The sequence below is a fragment of the Neopsephotus bourkii genome, unplaced genomic scaffold (assembly GCF_033783945.1).
Source record: "Neopsephotus bourkii isolate Nb327-2 ecotype Australia unplaced genomic scaffold, CSIRO-AGI_Nbou_v1 NB_1423, whole genome shotgun sequence".
Classification (NCBI taxonomy): domain Eukaryota; kingdom Metazoa; phylum Chordata; class Aves; order Psittaciformes; family Psittacidae; genus Neopsephotus; species Neopsephotus bourkii.
This window is the reverse complement of record NW_026901900.1, coordinates 3,052,874-3,070,506: the sequence shown is the minus strand read 5'-3', so window position 1 is coordinate 3,070,506 and position 17,633 is coordinate 3,052,874. Positions and strand designations below refer to the sequence as shown.

The following is a 17,633-nucleotide window of genomic DNA, read 5'->3' as shown; positions in this document are numbered from 1 at the left end:
AAATCCTTTAAATTACAGTTTAGTGAAGGTAAGAAATATGTTTCCATTCATCTAGATTAAAATAAGCTCATCTTTCAAACAGAAAGTAGCATTTTAAGATCTTAATCTTGTTAAATATTAAAATAAGAAGAGTGTTGCATTATTGATTTCTGATGTACAAAACCAGCTGTACAATAAAGGAGTGGGATGATTTGACTGGTTTGGGCATAGGATCTTGGAAATTGTCTTCTTTATGTCCCTATCTTTCTCTCTCTCTCTTTGGGAAGCATCCAAACCCATTTTTTTCAACAACAGTTGCATACACAACTAACATTGCAGCTACAAGACACAGGCCACAGCCCAAATGCATATGTTCTGCTCAGTTACTTCGAAGGACTTAGCTTAACCTTCATCTTTTGACTTGTTTCACTCATGAATAACAGCATTTTTATTTCCACTGTAACAGTGAGCAAGGTAGCTATGACTTTACACTCCCTTTAATCTTAAAACCAGCTGGTGAACAGTTTGGTTTTGGGTTTTGATTTTTGTTGCCTTTTCTTTTTATTAAATAGATTATGGTATTCCTATGGCTACTTTTTCCATTATATATAATAGTTATGGTTATATATATGGTTACATATAACAGTACTGCGGTTAGCTCTTCTATTTCATTTTTTCGCTTCACTATTTTATGCCACTTCTCTCAAGTTTTTGTTCAAGGACAAAAAATATATGAAAAATATCATATAATTTAAAAGAAACTTAATTAGTCCTAGGATGACTTTCAAATATCTCGCTGGTATTTCCAGTTTCCGACAAAGCAGCCTTGAGGGAAGAGGGGGGCCAGCTGTTGCCATTTCTCTCTGAGCCTGATGGGCTTCCATTATAGATGCATCTAGTCACATATTTGTTAGTGACCTTTCTGATGCGGTACGTATTTCTGAAGCAATCACATCGTGTAATACATTTTGTGGCTTGAGATGTAGTTACCTAGCAGCGATTCCTCCTTGACGAAGGTTAGATACTCTTGGTTTTCCATCCTTGTCGATTCCACCTGATACTGTAAGCCCTAGGGTGGTGCCTTCTTTTTTCATTAATTCAACTATTGTTGAGCCCTTGAATTCCTCTGTTGAAAGAAAATTATTTGCATTATTAAAATTTAAGTGATAACACAGATGTTGCCTTTCTAAAATGTCATCTACTTCCCAAGAAAACCATTGTGTGTGCTAATAAGAAATAACGTGTACGTCTGGAGATTCTTTATGTTACTATTCACAAGTTCTGTTTGTGAGGCTCTGCATAAAGATAAATTTGAGACATATGTTCTGTAAAAGGTTATTAAAAACTACACCAGTGTGCTAGTATACTATACAGAGGCAATAAATACAAAGTCTGGCAATGCTTACAAATAGTAGGTAGTTGTTTCACATTTTTAAGAAGTTATATTTTCTCATTTTCTGCTTTCTCCCTCTGACCTCTGTGTTTTATAAAGTACTTCAACTGATTAAATGGAACGGTAAAAGACACAATGATATAACAGTACTAGAAAATTTAGGTACAGGTTTACTTTGAGGCCACTAGTAGATGTCAGTGTTAATCAACCCAACCTAACACAACAAGAATCCAGGTGGACATTAAATACATCAGATCTTAACGGTTTTATTCGCTATTCTTACACAAATGTATCTTCACTGTAACTCTCTGAAATCTCTGCAGAACAGGCTGTTGTGGCTTAAACAACGATACAGGTGTAAGTTAGTGAAGAGCTTTCATAGTCGTAAGTGCATATTAAATTTCCCCCACATGCTGTCTGGGATACCCTGTTCTGCAGTTTGCCCATCTAGTATTCTTGGAAAATGCCAAGCTAATCCCACAGACCTCTGAAAATGCAGATCACCTGCAATGGAAAGCCTCAAACTCTTGAAATGACATGTCCTTATTGCAATGGACAAGGCAATCTACATGTACACAGCTCCAGCAGGACTGCAACTGTTTGGAAAGCCACAAGGCAATCATACATCATGTCCAGTGTTTCCAGCCAGAGAAAACCTATTAAAACCACCAGTGGCCCAGGTATTCTGGAAAAATGCACAAACTTCTGAAGATCCACCTAGAAAATGACTTATTCCTGGAAAGATCATCCATCTTTCTGGTTCTTTTCAGCATTAATATGCAGCTTTTAGGTGAATGGTGAGATACAAACATCATATGCACTGTGTACAGGGTACGCCTGCACTGTGCTAGCAATCTTGCTGTGGCAGCATATTTAAACATAAAAGGCACTCAAAACCCAAGCAAGTTTCTTCTATGCATGTTCAGCAGTAAGGTCTAGAATAAGCACTATACAAACAACAACAAGGCTCTGAGATAACAACCTAATACATCTTCACCTCAAGATGAACAGCAGCTGCCCTTAACGAGAATTGACAGACTTGAGCAATACAAAGGTAATGGTTGTAGGCAGAGGAAAGCATTCAGAGGAGCCTCCAGCCCCAGTGGAGTATCCTGTAAACCCTGCAAGAACTTCCAATAGGGTTAATTACTGAATCTTTTGCAGATGTAGCATCATCCTATGCAATGTTCCTGCTCTGTTCTAGTGGCTGGCAGGCTCTTCTTTCTATTCTAGCTGACAATGACCTCACTTCAGTTATTCACATTTTTAACATTATACAGCAGGACTTGAGTGTTTGGGCAAGAATTGTCCAAAAGTTTTTACTAAGACAAAATTCTGCAATGTATTCACTCAGCAGCATGGGTTGTCAGAAGCAGACAGGAGCATAGTTATCTGGTACATTCCCCAACCTGGCTGACACCAAACCGTCATTTGACATCATTTGGAAGCTACTGAGCCTCTACAATGTTTGCTCACATCCGGCCTTTTCGACAGCTCAGAAAGAACAGGTGATCACCTGCATCTGGACATGTAGACATGTTGCATAGCTGTAGGAGATGTTACGGACCAAAATGCTGCTGCTTTCAGTTCTACAAAAAGCTTCCAGCATTCATAATAATTACAAGAGTAAGTCACAGTACTTGATGCAAACAAAAATAGGTTTGCACCCATAATACAACCTCTGGTGCTTTGCCAGTGTGTCACACTTGTTTATTCAGGGTTTATTTGATCATGACATCTAGGGTCAACAGGAAAATTCCTTCCCCTCTCTCCCACACCTCCCAAGCTGAATCCTTCTTTTGTATTTCTAAGTATTATAATTTGGTTCTCAGCACCTAGCCAAGAGTTTTTTGATTTTGTTTTTATTTTAATAAACACTTCACCAGAATGTGTATACAGGACATCAATAATGCACTGCACATAGAATCATAGAATAGTTAGGGCTGGAAAGGACCTCAAGATCATCTAGTTCCACCCCCCCTGCCATGAACAGGGACACCTCAAACTAAACCATGTCACCCAAGTTTCTGTCCAACCTGGCCCTGAACACTGCCAGGGATGGAGCATTCACAACCTCGCTGGGCAACCCATTCCAGTGCCTCACCACCCTAACAGTAAAGAACTTCTTCCTTACATCCAATCTGAACTTCCCCTGTTTAAGTTCCCTAACAATTTGCTGTAGCATAATACTGTCATGTGTCCTGAGATTTTCTATAGGTTCTGAGTTTGCAATCCAATGCTGGGAAATACTCTTCTGCCTGAAGTGACATGTGGAACAGATGATCCATTAACTGTTTTAAGCTAGCTAATGATTATACAGTTCCCTGCAACTACCAGCATGCAAAGTAATGACCAGGCTTGATCCTTCTCACAACAGGGACCTCTAAACACTCTTCCTTGGTAGGCAAGAGAGAAAGCTGCACCAACACCATGAGGAAGCGGTATGAAATGCACATTGCTAACTGACAGATAACTTCATCCAGGAGTACTAAATAGCGTCATTAGGTTTGCGCCTCCTAAAGATTTTGTAGCTTTTGTTGTACATAATCATAGCAGGAAGAAATTAAACTACTAGCTTTGCTTACAAGAGACTGTTACTCCTGGAAGTGCTCTGAACCATGTCCACTTGATATCCCCGTCTCTCTTGTTTTCATCTTGCTTTCTTAAATCGCACAGGATTACTGTTCTTATAGTACTAAATAATACATGTTTACTCATCTGCATTGCTTTGATGTTATTATTCTAGACTAATCACACTGGAGTATTATCAAAATGCCCAATAACAGAACAATCCTGGGACTTCATTTCCAATCCAACAAGCAATCCCATATGTATGAGCTATTCCCCAGCTAGTGCAAGGTCAGTCTGCTTTCTAGTTAACACAATGCTATGCTGCTCTTTGTGGGTTAAGAATCAAACTACTTCATGTATCACCTCACTCATAATTCATTACATATGCCAATCAGCAAACTCCTAATCAGTTAGAAGTCTCTGGAGTCTGCTCTTTCCTACATGTACTGCCGCATTGTTAATAATATTAGCATAGCCCAGCTTTAGAAGGAAAGGCAAAGAAGCTATTTCCAGAGTTCTTATAAATTATGAGTAAAAGAGGAACTGAAATTACAAATGTTTTCCTTAGTGGTAAACTGAATATAGAGCAAGAGCTTAAGAAACATCTTACTCCGTAACAGTTTATGAAGTATCAAACATCAGAACACCACCCCTGCAGTATAGCTCTGTGATGTGAACCAAATGAATTATTCTAAAATGAAACTGTGTAGAGGAAAGATGGTTCCAAGTCTATAAAAGCCCAAATCAATACCATTTTACACTTCAGTTGAAAAAAACCACTTGAGAACTTCTTCCCTATGTACCGTTAAGAGCTCAGGCAGCATTTGGTGAAACACAGCTTACATTGGGTCCTGCCTTCCCTCAGCTTAGAGAGGGTTTCATAGAATCACAGAACAGTTAGGGTTGGAAAGGACCTTAAGATCACAGAATCACAGAATAGTTAGGGTTGGAAAGGACCTTAGGATCACCCAGTTCCAACCCTCCTGCCATGGGCAGGGACACCTCACACTAAACCATGTCACCCAAGGCTCTGTCCAGCCTGGCCTTGAACACGACCAGGGATGGAGCATTCACAACCTCCCTGGGCAACCCATCCCAGTGCCTCACCACCCTCACAGTAAAGAATTTCCTCCTTATATCCAATCTAAACTTCCCCTGTTTAAGTTTTAACCCATTACCCTTTGTCTTATCACTACAGTCCCTAATGAAGAGTCCCTCCCCAGCATCCCTATAGCCCCCCTTCAGATACTGGAAGGCTGCTATGAGGTTTCAGGACTGCCCTAGGACTTCCACTGCTTCCTGATGCTGCTGGGGTGATCCTGGGCACACCGGTCCATGCTGCACCAGTCACCCTACAGCTTTGCTGACATCTACCTACGTCTGGTATGGGGCTAACGGATTCTGCTGAATACTGGAGGTGGGCTCAGCAAAGGGGAGTGTAAGGTGAAGCATATATAGGAGCTGAACTATAAAACGAACACTATGGTGCTGCTGTTTTCTAGATTCCTGGTCTGAATGCTTCTCTTAGGTTCGCTGCTGCGGTACTGTAACTGTGTGTGCCTGACCTGCAGCAGGCTCTGCTGGTGTATCAACACTATGATTTGCCCTGCAACCTAGAAGACTAGAGGGATACTCAACACTGCAGAAGAAAACTTCAAAGATAAGCAGATGCTCAGATACAAAAATGGACAAATCTTACTGAAAGAATGTGAATAAAGAGAATAACTTGCAAGTACATAAAATCCAAGACATATCGTGTCAAATTGATTTTTCTTTAAGGCAAACAGTGTCACAATAAAGCTCCTAGAATTTTATATATGAACAGACATTTTGTAATTTCCTGCTTTTTGATGCATGTCAACCACATGCTTTAAGGAATAAAAAACATGGAAAATAAATTGACTCATGAGATTTCTGAACCTGGAATATATTCACTTCTTGGAAAAAGAAAATTAAATACTAGACTACAGATGAGAGTTGCTGGTTTTTTGGTTTTTTTTCAAAACAACATTTAAAAGCTGAGAGAACTTGCAGGTTTTATCACCTATTTTCTATATTACTACAAGTTCATATCCTAATTTACGTATTAAAGTGTAAACCTGACAAATATTTGCCATCATTCCAGATACTGTCTTTTCCAGCTGTTCTGTAAAAATTTAATTTTAAAATCCAAGAAAATGCCTAAAATCTACATGTTCAGGTCAAGTGCTTGCATCCTCCACCTAATGAGTAAGTTTATTCAGTGCGGCCAGCACAGGGCATAAATGGAACTTAACCATTAAAAAAAACCTCAAAACACTCAAATAAACCCCCAAAGCCCTTTGCTCTTATTGATCTTTTCCTACCAAAAGACATACATAATCAGTAAGTCAGTAATTGGTAAGTCTGTTGAAAATACAGTCAATGCTGTGCTTGTATGGATTTCCCTGTATGTCAGCAGAAATTCTGCAGAGGAAACATTTTGCTTTACATCCCAGTAGGCATCTCATGGTTTAACTAAGAAATCACATAAAGATAAAGTCAATTCTTAAGAAAGTGATAGCAGTTTGTTATACTGGGGACATCACATCTATTCGCTGTTTCAAGTCCTACAAGTAGGTGTATTTCTCTGTGAGAAGAGGGATCTCAAGAGATGAGGAACACTCCATTCCTTGTTGCCATTTTCCTGACTGGCTGTCATTAAGTCCTAAAACACCTAAATTTGCATTAAAAACAAACAAACGAAACCACATTGGTGAAGACAGTCTGAAGACATAAAGCTGACCTTTAAACTACTCTGTGCTGCCTCCTCCAACCTGTGGAGGGGCAATCCCCAGAGCAGTCCTAGTTCAGAAACCAGCAACCTACAGCAGAAGACAAAGAGGGCTGAGGAGCATCAAATCACACCTGCAAGGCACAACACTCTGTAGTTACACCAGTGGGACTGTAAACTTAAACCACCAGCAGCGCAGGTTGCCTTGGGTCGGAGGCCAGCTGAACGTAACTCTAGTAACTTGGATAAGGAGAAATGTGGTACCATTTTCGGTGAAAGCAAGGGAGATGGGTAAGGCTCAGACACTTACAAAAACCTGCCTAAAATAGACTCAGTTTATACTGACAACTATTTTGGTTGTGTACAGGGCATTAGACAGCATTAGACAATGGGTTTTTTTTCTCTCCCCCCCCCTCCCCGGCTATAAAAGCGCCTACAAGATGACTTTACCACTGCAGAAATCTTAACAAAAACCCAAATACCTCCCATCAGTGCTTACAAACTGGAAAATATGCTTATAAACTGTTGCATGGCCTAGGCATGACATAGAAAAGCAAATAATGGTATGTTATGATCAACCACAGGCTGTGACATACAGGACATGATCACGTAAGTCACAGAAAACACCAAGCTGGCAGGATGTAGCAGCACAGCTCACATTTGGATTTGCTGGTTTCCCACCTTAAAAGAGCTTAGCTCTTGCACTATTTAGTTTTTAGGTACGCTTTCATATTCTAAGGCACAGAAACAGATACCTTGGAAGCCAATTCTCTCTAAACCAAAACTGAGGCATGTAACAGGTATGGGCTTCAAGTTAGCATCAGATATAAGCATTACATCTGAAACTTTGTTTATAAGTAAAAAATTAGGCATGAATACAAATATAGCAAACCTGAGATCAAATAACCAGCAAATGAAAGCCACTAACAGATATAAAAAAAGCCTCTTCATTTTTAATAACAAGAACCTCATAAATTTCTGAGCAAAAGATTATTGGAAGAAACACCTCATATACGGCAGTGTTATTGATGCACACCACAGTAACTTCAGTAATTACATTTCAGGAGTGAAACAGTTAGCAGGGCTGTACAAATAAGACCTTTTTATGCAAAACCAGCTGCTCTTTGTAAATGCTATAGAGGAAAAACTCACAATCAGCTGCTACAGAACTGCATTCCATTTTTTACAGTGACTGAGTTAAACTATTAGTACTTTCCACAGGCTTAACACTTCCATCCCAGTCTAGTCATACAACAGCCTACAGTGCAGTTATAACAAACTGTCCCAGTGTTCCTCTGGCAGCAGCACAGCCGTGCTGCCAATGGCAGATGCTCAAGATCCAACATCTTGCTTGTGTCTGAATCTACCCCTCACAGACAGAATTAGTAGAAAACATTTGACAGAAAATGCAAACATGGCATGGCATGATAAAAGATCAGTTTTCACACAGAAGCAGCTTCACACAGCAATAAGAATGATCTCTGTACAGTTATCAAATATGTTTATTTAGTTTGCTTCTGCTCACAATTGGGTTGACAATAATTCCAGAATATCAAGAATACAAGCCAATACTCAAAATAATCCCAAGCATTCCAAGTACCAGCAGCCTAAAATTACTGATGATGTTACTTTGACAGGTACTGGGCATTCAAAGAGATCAACTTGAGTTATCTCAATACCGATGATGCCATCTGATTCTTCTAAGAGCTGGGACTACTGGTAATTTTTGTCAGTGACTGCTGAGTTCTCTGTATAGTCTGTTTTTCACCCTACATCTAGGACTGAAAGTACCGGGCCCCACACAGTCAGAACAAGAAGCTCTTCCCCCCCTATGTTTTCCTGAGATGCCTGGTGACAAGGCTTATGGAGGAATAAAATGAATGCATCTGTAATGAAAGTAATGAAAGATGTGAAAACAATTCTTTTTTTTTAATTCCACCTATTTTTGGACTGTGTAGGAGAGCCCAACAGTGGGGAAGGGCAAAATCACAGCCTCTGAGAAAATGCTGCCAAGCCACTTGGAGGGGTTCTTATTTTTAAGGTATCTTTGTATCATTTTTTCTCATCTGCTTCTGCCCATGGCAGGGGGGTTGGAACTTGATGATCTTAAGGTCCTTTCCAACCCTAACTATTCTATGATTCTATGTTATAAGTAAAGAATCAAATTACAAGCTTGAATTCTTGTAAGTATATTGAAGAACAATCAACATATTTTAATGAAAATGAATTTAGATATGTTTCAAGTTTGTGTCAAAAATAATAGAATTACTATTCATAAACCCTGAGCAAACCTTGGCAGAGAAATACAATTAGAGGAAAAAGTATTAATAAAATTATAAATCATTAAAACATCTGGTTTCAGTAAATAAGATTTTTTAATACATTACCGCAAGAAGACACAGATTTAGTGGAATCACATCAACAAAGTTTTTTTTTCATTGTTACCTACCGAAAAGATATTTTTATCACTGATGTGCCACATTGCAACAGGGTTGGAATAAACATGCTATGTGAAATACATACTTGTTCAATGACGCAGCATTATTTCCTTGAGCAGGGTGTGAAGTTCTAGTGTTTTCATTGATGGCTTGCTTTGGGAGAGGATCTACACTATCCATTGATCACTATCCGTGCACTTGGAGATTAGCAGTGATCAACTTCCTATCTTTGGATAAGGCCCCATTCCACCTTGATGCACTTGCTAGGTTTCAGTAAGCTCAAGTGTTTCAGTAACTTCAATCATTTTTCTGCTTCCACATTATCTGTGGCAGTCAAATTCCTGAACACGTGCAGGGACAAAGCAGCTCACTGAACTGTTAAGGTGGAGCTTTTGGAAGCAAAGGCATCGGAGGGTAGGGCAAAACAAGCACAGTGACGAACAACTCAGTGCTCTCAACCTTCACAACCACTTCTACAGACATTACAGGGCTTTCTAGAGATCAAATCTCTCTTTTCGTTTCTTGCTTGGGGAGGGAATGGGTAGTAGAAGGTACTTCCGAGCTGGAGCTTACACCCAGAGTTATCTCAAATTTGTATCTCCCACGTGAAACACGTGTCTCCTTTGAAAAGTTTGCTTCATGCTGTAAGTAACCAAGCCTTAAACTCAAGAATGGCTTGTGCCATTCAGCAGTGCTACTCTGACCGCCTCTGCACATGTCTGTTAAACATTACTGATGAAGAAATGACAGAGTTTCACACCATTAGTTTTCTTTAGATTTCTGTCTGCACTGGATGAAGGATTCAGTAACCTTCCTCCCTTGCTAGTGGAAATGCTGCTGTGCAGAACAGCACAGAGCTTTGACACTAATGTGTTTTTTGATTCATAAAACTTATTCCCATAATTCTGATGTATTTCCTTCATTGTGAAATTAGCACCAAGAAAACTTGCTAAATCATGTTTATTTGTACTTAGGTGACACTGGTCACAAAAGCATGGCCTGACTGTTCCAGTTCCTCTGCTTTCTACAGTTAACAAATTAGATCAGGCAGGACTGATTACAGGACTGATTGCATTTGTGCATTTCGAGGCAGGAAGGAACCACTGAGAACAATTCTCTCCCTGATCTCCTGAGTGACATGAGCAGAGAAGCATGATACAGTGATATCTGCAGCTACAGATCACCTTTTACAAAGATATCCAACGTGGCTTTGAGAGCATCATGTGAAGGAAAATCTGTTACATGCACAGGTAATTTCTGTCTGAACTGAGAGTAAACAAGCCTTCAAGACTAAGATCTCATTATACTACCACCATGACATTCAGGATCTCCCTGCAGATGCAGAACTATAACCCTCTGATCAAATCACCTCTTAATCTTCTTTCCATTTTAGATTAAGAACTGCCTGAATTGCTAAGTTTTCTGCCATTTAAGACATGTTTTGCAGCTCATTCCAATCGTTCAATATCCTGTGGCTACCAGGTAGGTTTTAACAAGAGTGCCATCTGATCCCCCTTCTCTATTTGAGCTGTCATTGAGTTTTTACTAAACATACTTTCAGTCTACAGCTGTATCACAGTATCACACAGTATCACAGTAGGTTAGAGATTGGAAGGGACCTCAAAAGATCATCTAGTCCAATCCCCCTGCCGGAGCAGGAACACCTAGATAAGGTTACACAGGAACGTGTCCAGGCGGGTCTTGAATGTCTCCAAAGAAGGAGATTCCACAACCTCCCTGGGCAGCCTGTTCCAGTGTTCCGTCACCCTCACTGAGAAGAAGTTTCTTCTCAGGTTTAAGTGGAACCTCTTGTGCTCCAATTTGTACCCATTACCCCTTGTCCTTTCATTGTTTGCCACTGAGAAGAGCCTGGCTCCATCCTCGTGACACTCCCCCTTTATATATTTATATACACTAATAAGGTCACCCCTCAATCTCCTCTTCTCCAAACTATAGAGACCCAGCTCCCTCAGTCTTTCCTCATAAGGGAGATGCTCCACTCCCTTAATCATCTTAGTTGCCCTGCGCTGGACTCTCTCCAGCAGGTCCCTGTCCTTTTTAAACTGAGGGGCCCAGAACTGGACACAATATTCCAGATGAGGTCTCACCAGGGCAGAGTAGAGGGGAAGGAGGACCTCTCTCGACCTACTAACCACCCCCCTTCTAATACAACCCAGGATGCCATTGGCCTTCTTGGCCACAAGGGCACAGTGTCGGCTCATGGTCACCCTGTCGTCCACCAGGACCCCCAGGTCCCTCTCCCCTACACTGCTCTCTAACAGGTCGTTCCCCAGCCTATACTGGAACCTGGGGTTGTTCCTGCCCAGATGCAGGACTCTACACTTTCCCTTGTTATATTTCATCAAGTTATTCCCCGCCCAGCTCTCCAGCCTGTCCAGGTCCCTCTGGATGGCAGCACAGCCTTCTGGCGTGTCGGCCACCCCTCCCAGCTTAGTGTCATCAGCAAACTTGCTGATAGTACACTCAATTCCCTCATCTAAATCGTTGATGAATATATTAAATAATACTGGTCCCAGTACCGACCCTTGAGGCACTCCACTAGATACAGGCCTCCAACTAGACTCCGCCCCATAGACTACAACTCTCTGGCTTCTCTCCTTCAGCCAGTTCACAGTCCACCTCACTACCCGATCATCCAGACCACACTTCCTCAATTTAGCCGCAAGGATGCTGTGGGAGACCGTGTCAAACGCTTTGCTGAAGTCGAGGTAGACCACATCCACCGCTCTACCATCATCCATCCACCGTGTTATTTCCTCATAAAAGGCTACAAGATTGGTCAAGCACGACTTCCCCTTGGTGAAGCCATGTTGACTGCCCCTCATAACCCTCTTATCCTTGATATGCCTTAAGATGGCACCAAGGATAAGGTGTTCCATCACTTTCCCAGGAACGGAGGTGAGGCTAACCGGTCTATAGTTACCCGGGTCCTCCTTCTTGCCCTTTTTGAAGACAGGAGTGACATTTGCTTTCCTCCAGTCCTCAGGCACCTCTCCCGTTTCCCAAGACTTGGTAAAGATGATGGAGAGCGGTCTAGCAATGACCTCAGCCAGTTCCCTCAGCACCCGCGGGTGCATCCCATCTGGACCCATGGATTTATGGATATCCAGATTGCTCAACTGGTCTTTAACCCATTCCTCATCAACTAAGGCAGACCGCTCCGTTGACCTATCTTCATCCGGGGTCTCAGCGGTACAGGGCTCTTCAGGACTGCCTCCAGCAGAGTAGACAGAGACAAAGAAGTCATTCAGTAACTCTGCCATCTCTGTATCTTCTGTCACCAGGGCACCCGTCCCGTTCATCAGCGGGCCTACATTGCCTCTGGTGTTAGTTTTACCTGCCATGTATTTGAAAAAGCTCTTTCTGCTGTCCTTGACCCCTCTCGCCAGCTTTAATTCCAAGGAGGCCTTAGCCATCCTAGCAGCTTTCCTACATCCTCTAGCAGCAGCCTTATATTCTTCCCAAGTGGCCAGCCCTTCTTTCCATGACCTGTAAACTCTCCTCTTCCACTTGAGCATACCGAGCAATTCCCTATTTAACCACGCAGGTCTCCTGACCCTCTTCCTCGACTTCCTACGTGTCGGGATGCTCCGATCTTGAGCTCGGAAAAAGCAGTCCTTGAACGTCAACCAACTATCTTGGGCCCCTTTCCCTTCAAGCAGCCTAGCCCACTGGATTTCCCCTAGCAATCGCTTGAAGAGGCCAAAGTTTGCCCTGCTAAAGTCCAGGGTTGCGATTCTACTTGCTATTCTACTGACCCTACCACACAAGATCCTGAATTCTACCATCTCGTGGTCGCTGCAACCAAGGCAGCCCTCAACCTTCACTCCTTCAACCAGACCCTCCTTGTTAGTGAGGATGAGATCCAGCAGCGCACCTCTCCTGGTTGGCTCATCCACCATTTGCATGAGGAAGTTATCATCCATACACTGGAGGAACCTCCTGGACTGCGGCTGGGTTGCCGAGTAGTCCTTCCAGCAAACATCAGGGAAGTTAAAATCCCCCACGACGACCACGGCCTGTGACCGTGAGGCCGCTGTCAGCTGCCTGTAGAAGGCCTCGTCAACTTCCTCACCCTGATCCGGTGGCCTGTAACAGACCCCCACAACAGTATCGCCCCTGCCAGCCTGCCCCTTAATTCTCACCCACAGACTCTCGACTCGCTCATCATCTGTCCCCGGACAGAACTCAACGCATTGTAGCTGCTCTCGCACATAAAGAGCAACCCCACCACCCCGCCTGGCTGGCCTGTCTTTCCTGAAAAGGACATAGCCCTCCATGACTATATTCCAGTCATGTGAGCTGTCCCACCACGTCTCTGTAATTGCCACCAGATCATAATCTCCCGACTTAACACAGGTTTCTAGCTCCTCCTGCTTATTTCCCATGCTGCGCGCATTGGCGTACAGACATTTCAGGGAGCGAGCCGAGCACACCGATTTCACCCTAGGATTACAGGAGGCCTCCCAGTCTTCATCAATTCCGGAGCGCTGTCCCACTGAGGCAAGCCGAGCTACAACCCCATCCCCCTTCAAATCTAGTTTAAAGCTCTCCAAATGAGCCCTGCTAATTCGTGCCCCAGCATCCTTTTACCTCTGTGCGATAAACCTTTCCCACATGCCAACGTCCAGGCCGGTGCCCTATAAAACCAGCCGTTATCAAAGAATCCAAAGCCCTGCCTGGAGCACCAGCCTCGAAGCCAATCGTTTATGGACTGCATTTTCCCATTCAGTCCCACATCATCAACAGAAGATGGAAGGAGCGAAGAGAAGATCACCTGAGCCCCAGAGTCTTTCACCATCCGCCCCAAGGCCCTGTAGTCTTTCTTCATCTCCCTCAGACTGCGGGAAGCAACTTCCCCTTCACCCGTCTGGAAGACCAGCAGCGGGTAGTAGTCTGTCGGGCGCACCAGGTTGGGGAGCACCCTGGTGATATCCCTGATCCGGGCTCCAGGCAGACTACACACTTCCCTATGATGAGGGTCAACTCTGCATATCGGGCCCTCTGTTCCTTTCAGAATGGAATCACCCACTACAATGACCCTTCTTTCTTTCTTACCAGAGGCAGTCTTGAGGTGCGAAGTCAACCGCTTTTTCCTATGTGGCCTTGTAGGCGGGCCTTGCACCACATCCTCACCTACCTCTCCTTCCAGATCCAGGGCCTCAAACCTATTACAGAGGGACACCTGGGGAAGCGGGGCAGGAAGGGAGGAGGGCTGCCCACGACGCCGAACCGGAACTCGCTTCCAACCCTCCTCATCTTTTTGGTCCCCTACCTCCGGGCGACAGCTACATGACAGGGGCTGTCTCAGGCCATCCCCCTCTGTCTGAGAGGGCAGGGGGTCCATCCTCTTTTGGGGGGTATCTCCCTGGAGCCGTTCCAACTGGTCAGCCAGGGAGTTACTCCAGCAGTCGATCTCCCTTTCACACTCCCTGATGCTCCTCAGCCTCTCAACCTCCTCCTTAAGTTCAGCCACCAAGCTAAGCAGATCTTCCACCTGCTCACACCTCAAAACATAATTAGCTGTAACATAATTTAACATTTTAACTAATACAAAACATCAGTTTTCTTTTTTATCATGTGAACCTGAGATTACTAGTAAAATGGCAAAATACAAGCAGTAAGGATCAGAAAGAATACAGTAATGCTGTTACTCCTTTGTAGGTAAGGTATTCAAGTAAAGGATGGTGAATTTTCAAAGGTGTATTTTGAAAGTTGAAATTTGGAGGGCTGGGATAGTAGAACTTTTCCTAGTACTTGGACTAAGGACCAGGCAAGTTTCAAGATTTTAAGGTTTTAGAAGTCGTATCCTTTTTGTTTGTAGAACACACAAAAGTTGAACAATGTGCACACCCTATCTTTCTACTTGGTAGTACTGAGAGAGATCTGGCATGATGAAAAGATTTATCAAGGTCTCTGTGTGCAAGATTAGAAAATCCTTGGAAAGATGAGAAATACAAAAAAGGGAAAAAAAGGAAAAAAGAGAATGAATGAGAAAAATGGAAAACGAGAGCGGATACTTCCTACACATTTTGTCCTTTGTGCTCAGTGATCACTGATACCTTTATGGATTGCTTACTCCCTACCTTTGCAGAAAAGCACAACCCAGAAATTCCCACTTCTGGAAGATGGCAGTGCAAAAATAGGATGAAAGAATGCATAGCTATAAATGTTTTTAACGTGATCCAACAATGGCACGGGTTTTTTCTACACTTCAGTCTGAAAGAAAACTCAAGTTACAAGGATGGCTTATGAGGGAATTTAATATACAGCATCTGACAAATAGGAAGCACTGAATTTTTTATTAGGTGTTTATAGTAGAAAAAAAAATGTCTGTGACAAAAGGACCATTAACTTTCTCAACATTCAGGATGAAGAAAAAGTATAGTTAAAGCCAAAGGAAAAGCTGGGTTAAAGAGCTATAAAATAAATTACTGGCTTGTATTAAATTTTGCCAAATCCCAGAATAGCGATGACTTTAGCTGTCAACAAGCACTTTACTATTGCTGTCAAGAAGTTTGCCAACAGGAAAAAAAAAACAGGAAAAAAAGAAAGGGAATAATTTAGGCATTTCTCAGCTTCTAACCTCCACTCTAATCAATCTCTACTTCTTCCCTAAGGTTTAATGTATTCATAATGAACTAATGGCAAAGACAGATGCTTTCATTTGCATGAAACAACTTATTAGATAGTCAAGCTTGCTGAACAAATCACTGCAGCAGAACAGTAAAATGCACAGCTGCAAGAATATACCTATGTGATTTCTTCTGTCATCTGAATTTCCAGCATATCGCACAGAATTGGCACAGAAACTGAAATGGCATCGTATTAGCATGTATAGAGAGGTAAGCGTCTCTATGAATTGAAGAAACAGCTAAAATCTTCAAATGGCACCAAACATACAGATTCAGCTAAACAGTACTACCTGGAAGCTTCAAGGACATCTTTAATTTCAATCAAAATGAGATGAACAGAATCACAACAAGGATGCAAACAGGTGAAAGTGCCCAACACAAAGCTCATCTGCTGAAAATACTTCTTCTAAAAGTCAGATTTTCAGTGAAAAGACCTGTCACTTAAATACAAGCAAACTGCCTGCTTGTGAGCATTTCTTCAGGTTGCTGACTCCATGCAAACACCTCACAAGATGTGACTGTCCTGGTTTCTTTCCTCCTCTGCTGTTAAAGGATATATTGCCATGGTTTTCAAAGGAAACATTTAAATTCTAAATAATTTTAAGTTTATGAAAACACTTGAGGAACTTACCAGGCCTTTCTCAATACAGGGGCCTCACCACAGAGATATTCTATTGTCATTTACAGTAAAATGTGCTAACCAGAACTAGAGGAAAAATGATGGGAAAAATTAGGTTTTGTACATTTGATATGGTTTCAGTTTCATATAAAAGTTTTGAAGGTTACATAAACAAGTGCATTCTGAAACTTTTATCTTCTCCAGATATACCACCCTATGATGATTTCAAAATGAAAGAAACTTCTGCTTCCTGCCACCTGTATCTCTTTGCTTCACTCCTGCTTACACTGGGCTGCTCTCAGCTGTCTGCTGTGCCACATGCCCAGAAGCCTGGAAAGGCTGAGGTCCCCACACCAGAGTAGTTCATGTGCAGTGCAGTTATCCATCATAACTGGATTTATGAACTACCCCAGGTTTAATAAATCAACCTTTTTTGGCAGAGGTCTGCATCACTGGGAAATTTCCGTTGAGATCAGGCACTGAGCATCTGTGCTTGCCATTCATTTCACCTGAAACAACCAGTGCTCAAATCCTTTCCTTTGTATTTCTATACTCTTAAATTGCTCTGAAAAACTGTGATAGACTTCCTCATGTGATTGAAGCTATCACAACAGCATAAATCATACATTGCTTGCCTGTCCCAAGTACCACATCAAATGCATCAATGTGAACTAGTTGGATTACTCAAAAAAACACCATGATTTAGACTTTAGAAATATAAAAAATGAAGCCTCCCCTCGTTTTCCTAGATCAGATTAACGCTTTGGCAGTAACAACAAACCATTTCATTTGCTTCCTTTTATCCCATTGGCTCCTGGCAAATAAACTGACCAGGTATCTAATTCCAGACTTAAATTTTGCAGGTATAACTTCTTAAATCTTTGAGGATGTCACTCCAGTCCTCAACTTGTATCAGACACTCAGATTTAATCACTTGTTTTTTCCCTAACTTACAGCCTATTCTGTAGTTTGGGTATGCATATAAAGGATACTGTGCCAAACACGCAGGCATGTTTGGCATTTCTGCCATTTTTACACCACCACTTACCTTAGCACTGTTAATGGGAGCATATTATATCAACTTGAATGTACTTTATGAAGCTATGACTTATACCACAAGAATGTCTGGCATGACAGAATCTGGTTTTACTCATATGTATGCAACAAACAGCTCATTAAATTAGCCAGAAAGATCAGCATCATCTATAGGCACAACTTGGGATCA

General features: G+C 42.1%; 1 protein-coding gene across 17 annotated transcripts in view; it reads right to left on the bottom strand.

The window, feature by feature from the left end:
- The window catches only part of GRIP1 (glutamate receptor interacting protein 1), a 327,255-nt gene that overhangs the window by 79,027 nt on the left and 230,595 nt on the right, over window positions 1–17,633 (bottom strand). For all 17 annotated transcript variants that reach the window (XM_061368069.1, XM_061368073.1, XM_061368079.1 and 14 more), the window contains one exon: window positions 970–1,105. In XM_061368069.1, coding sequence (XP_061224053.1) covers window positions 970–1,105 — 136 coding nt within the window. The remainder of the gene's footprint in view (window positions 1–969; window positions 1,106–17,633) is intronic.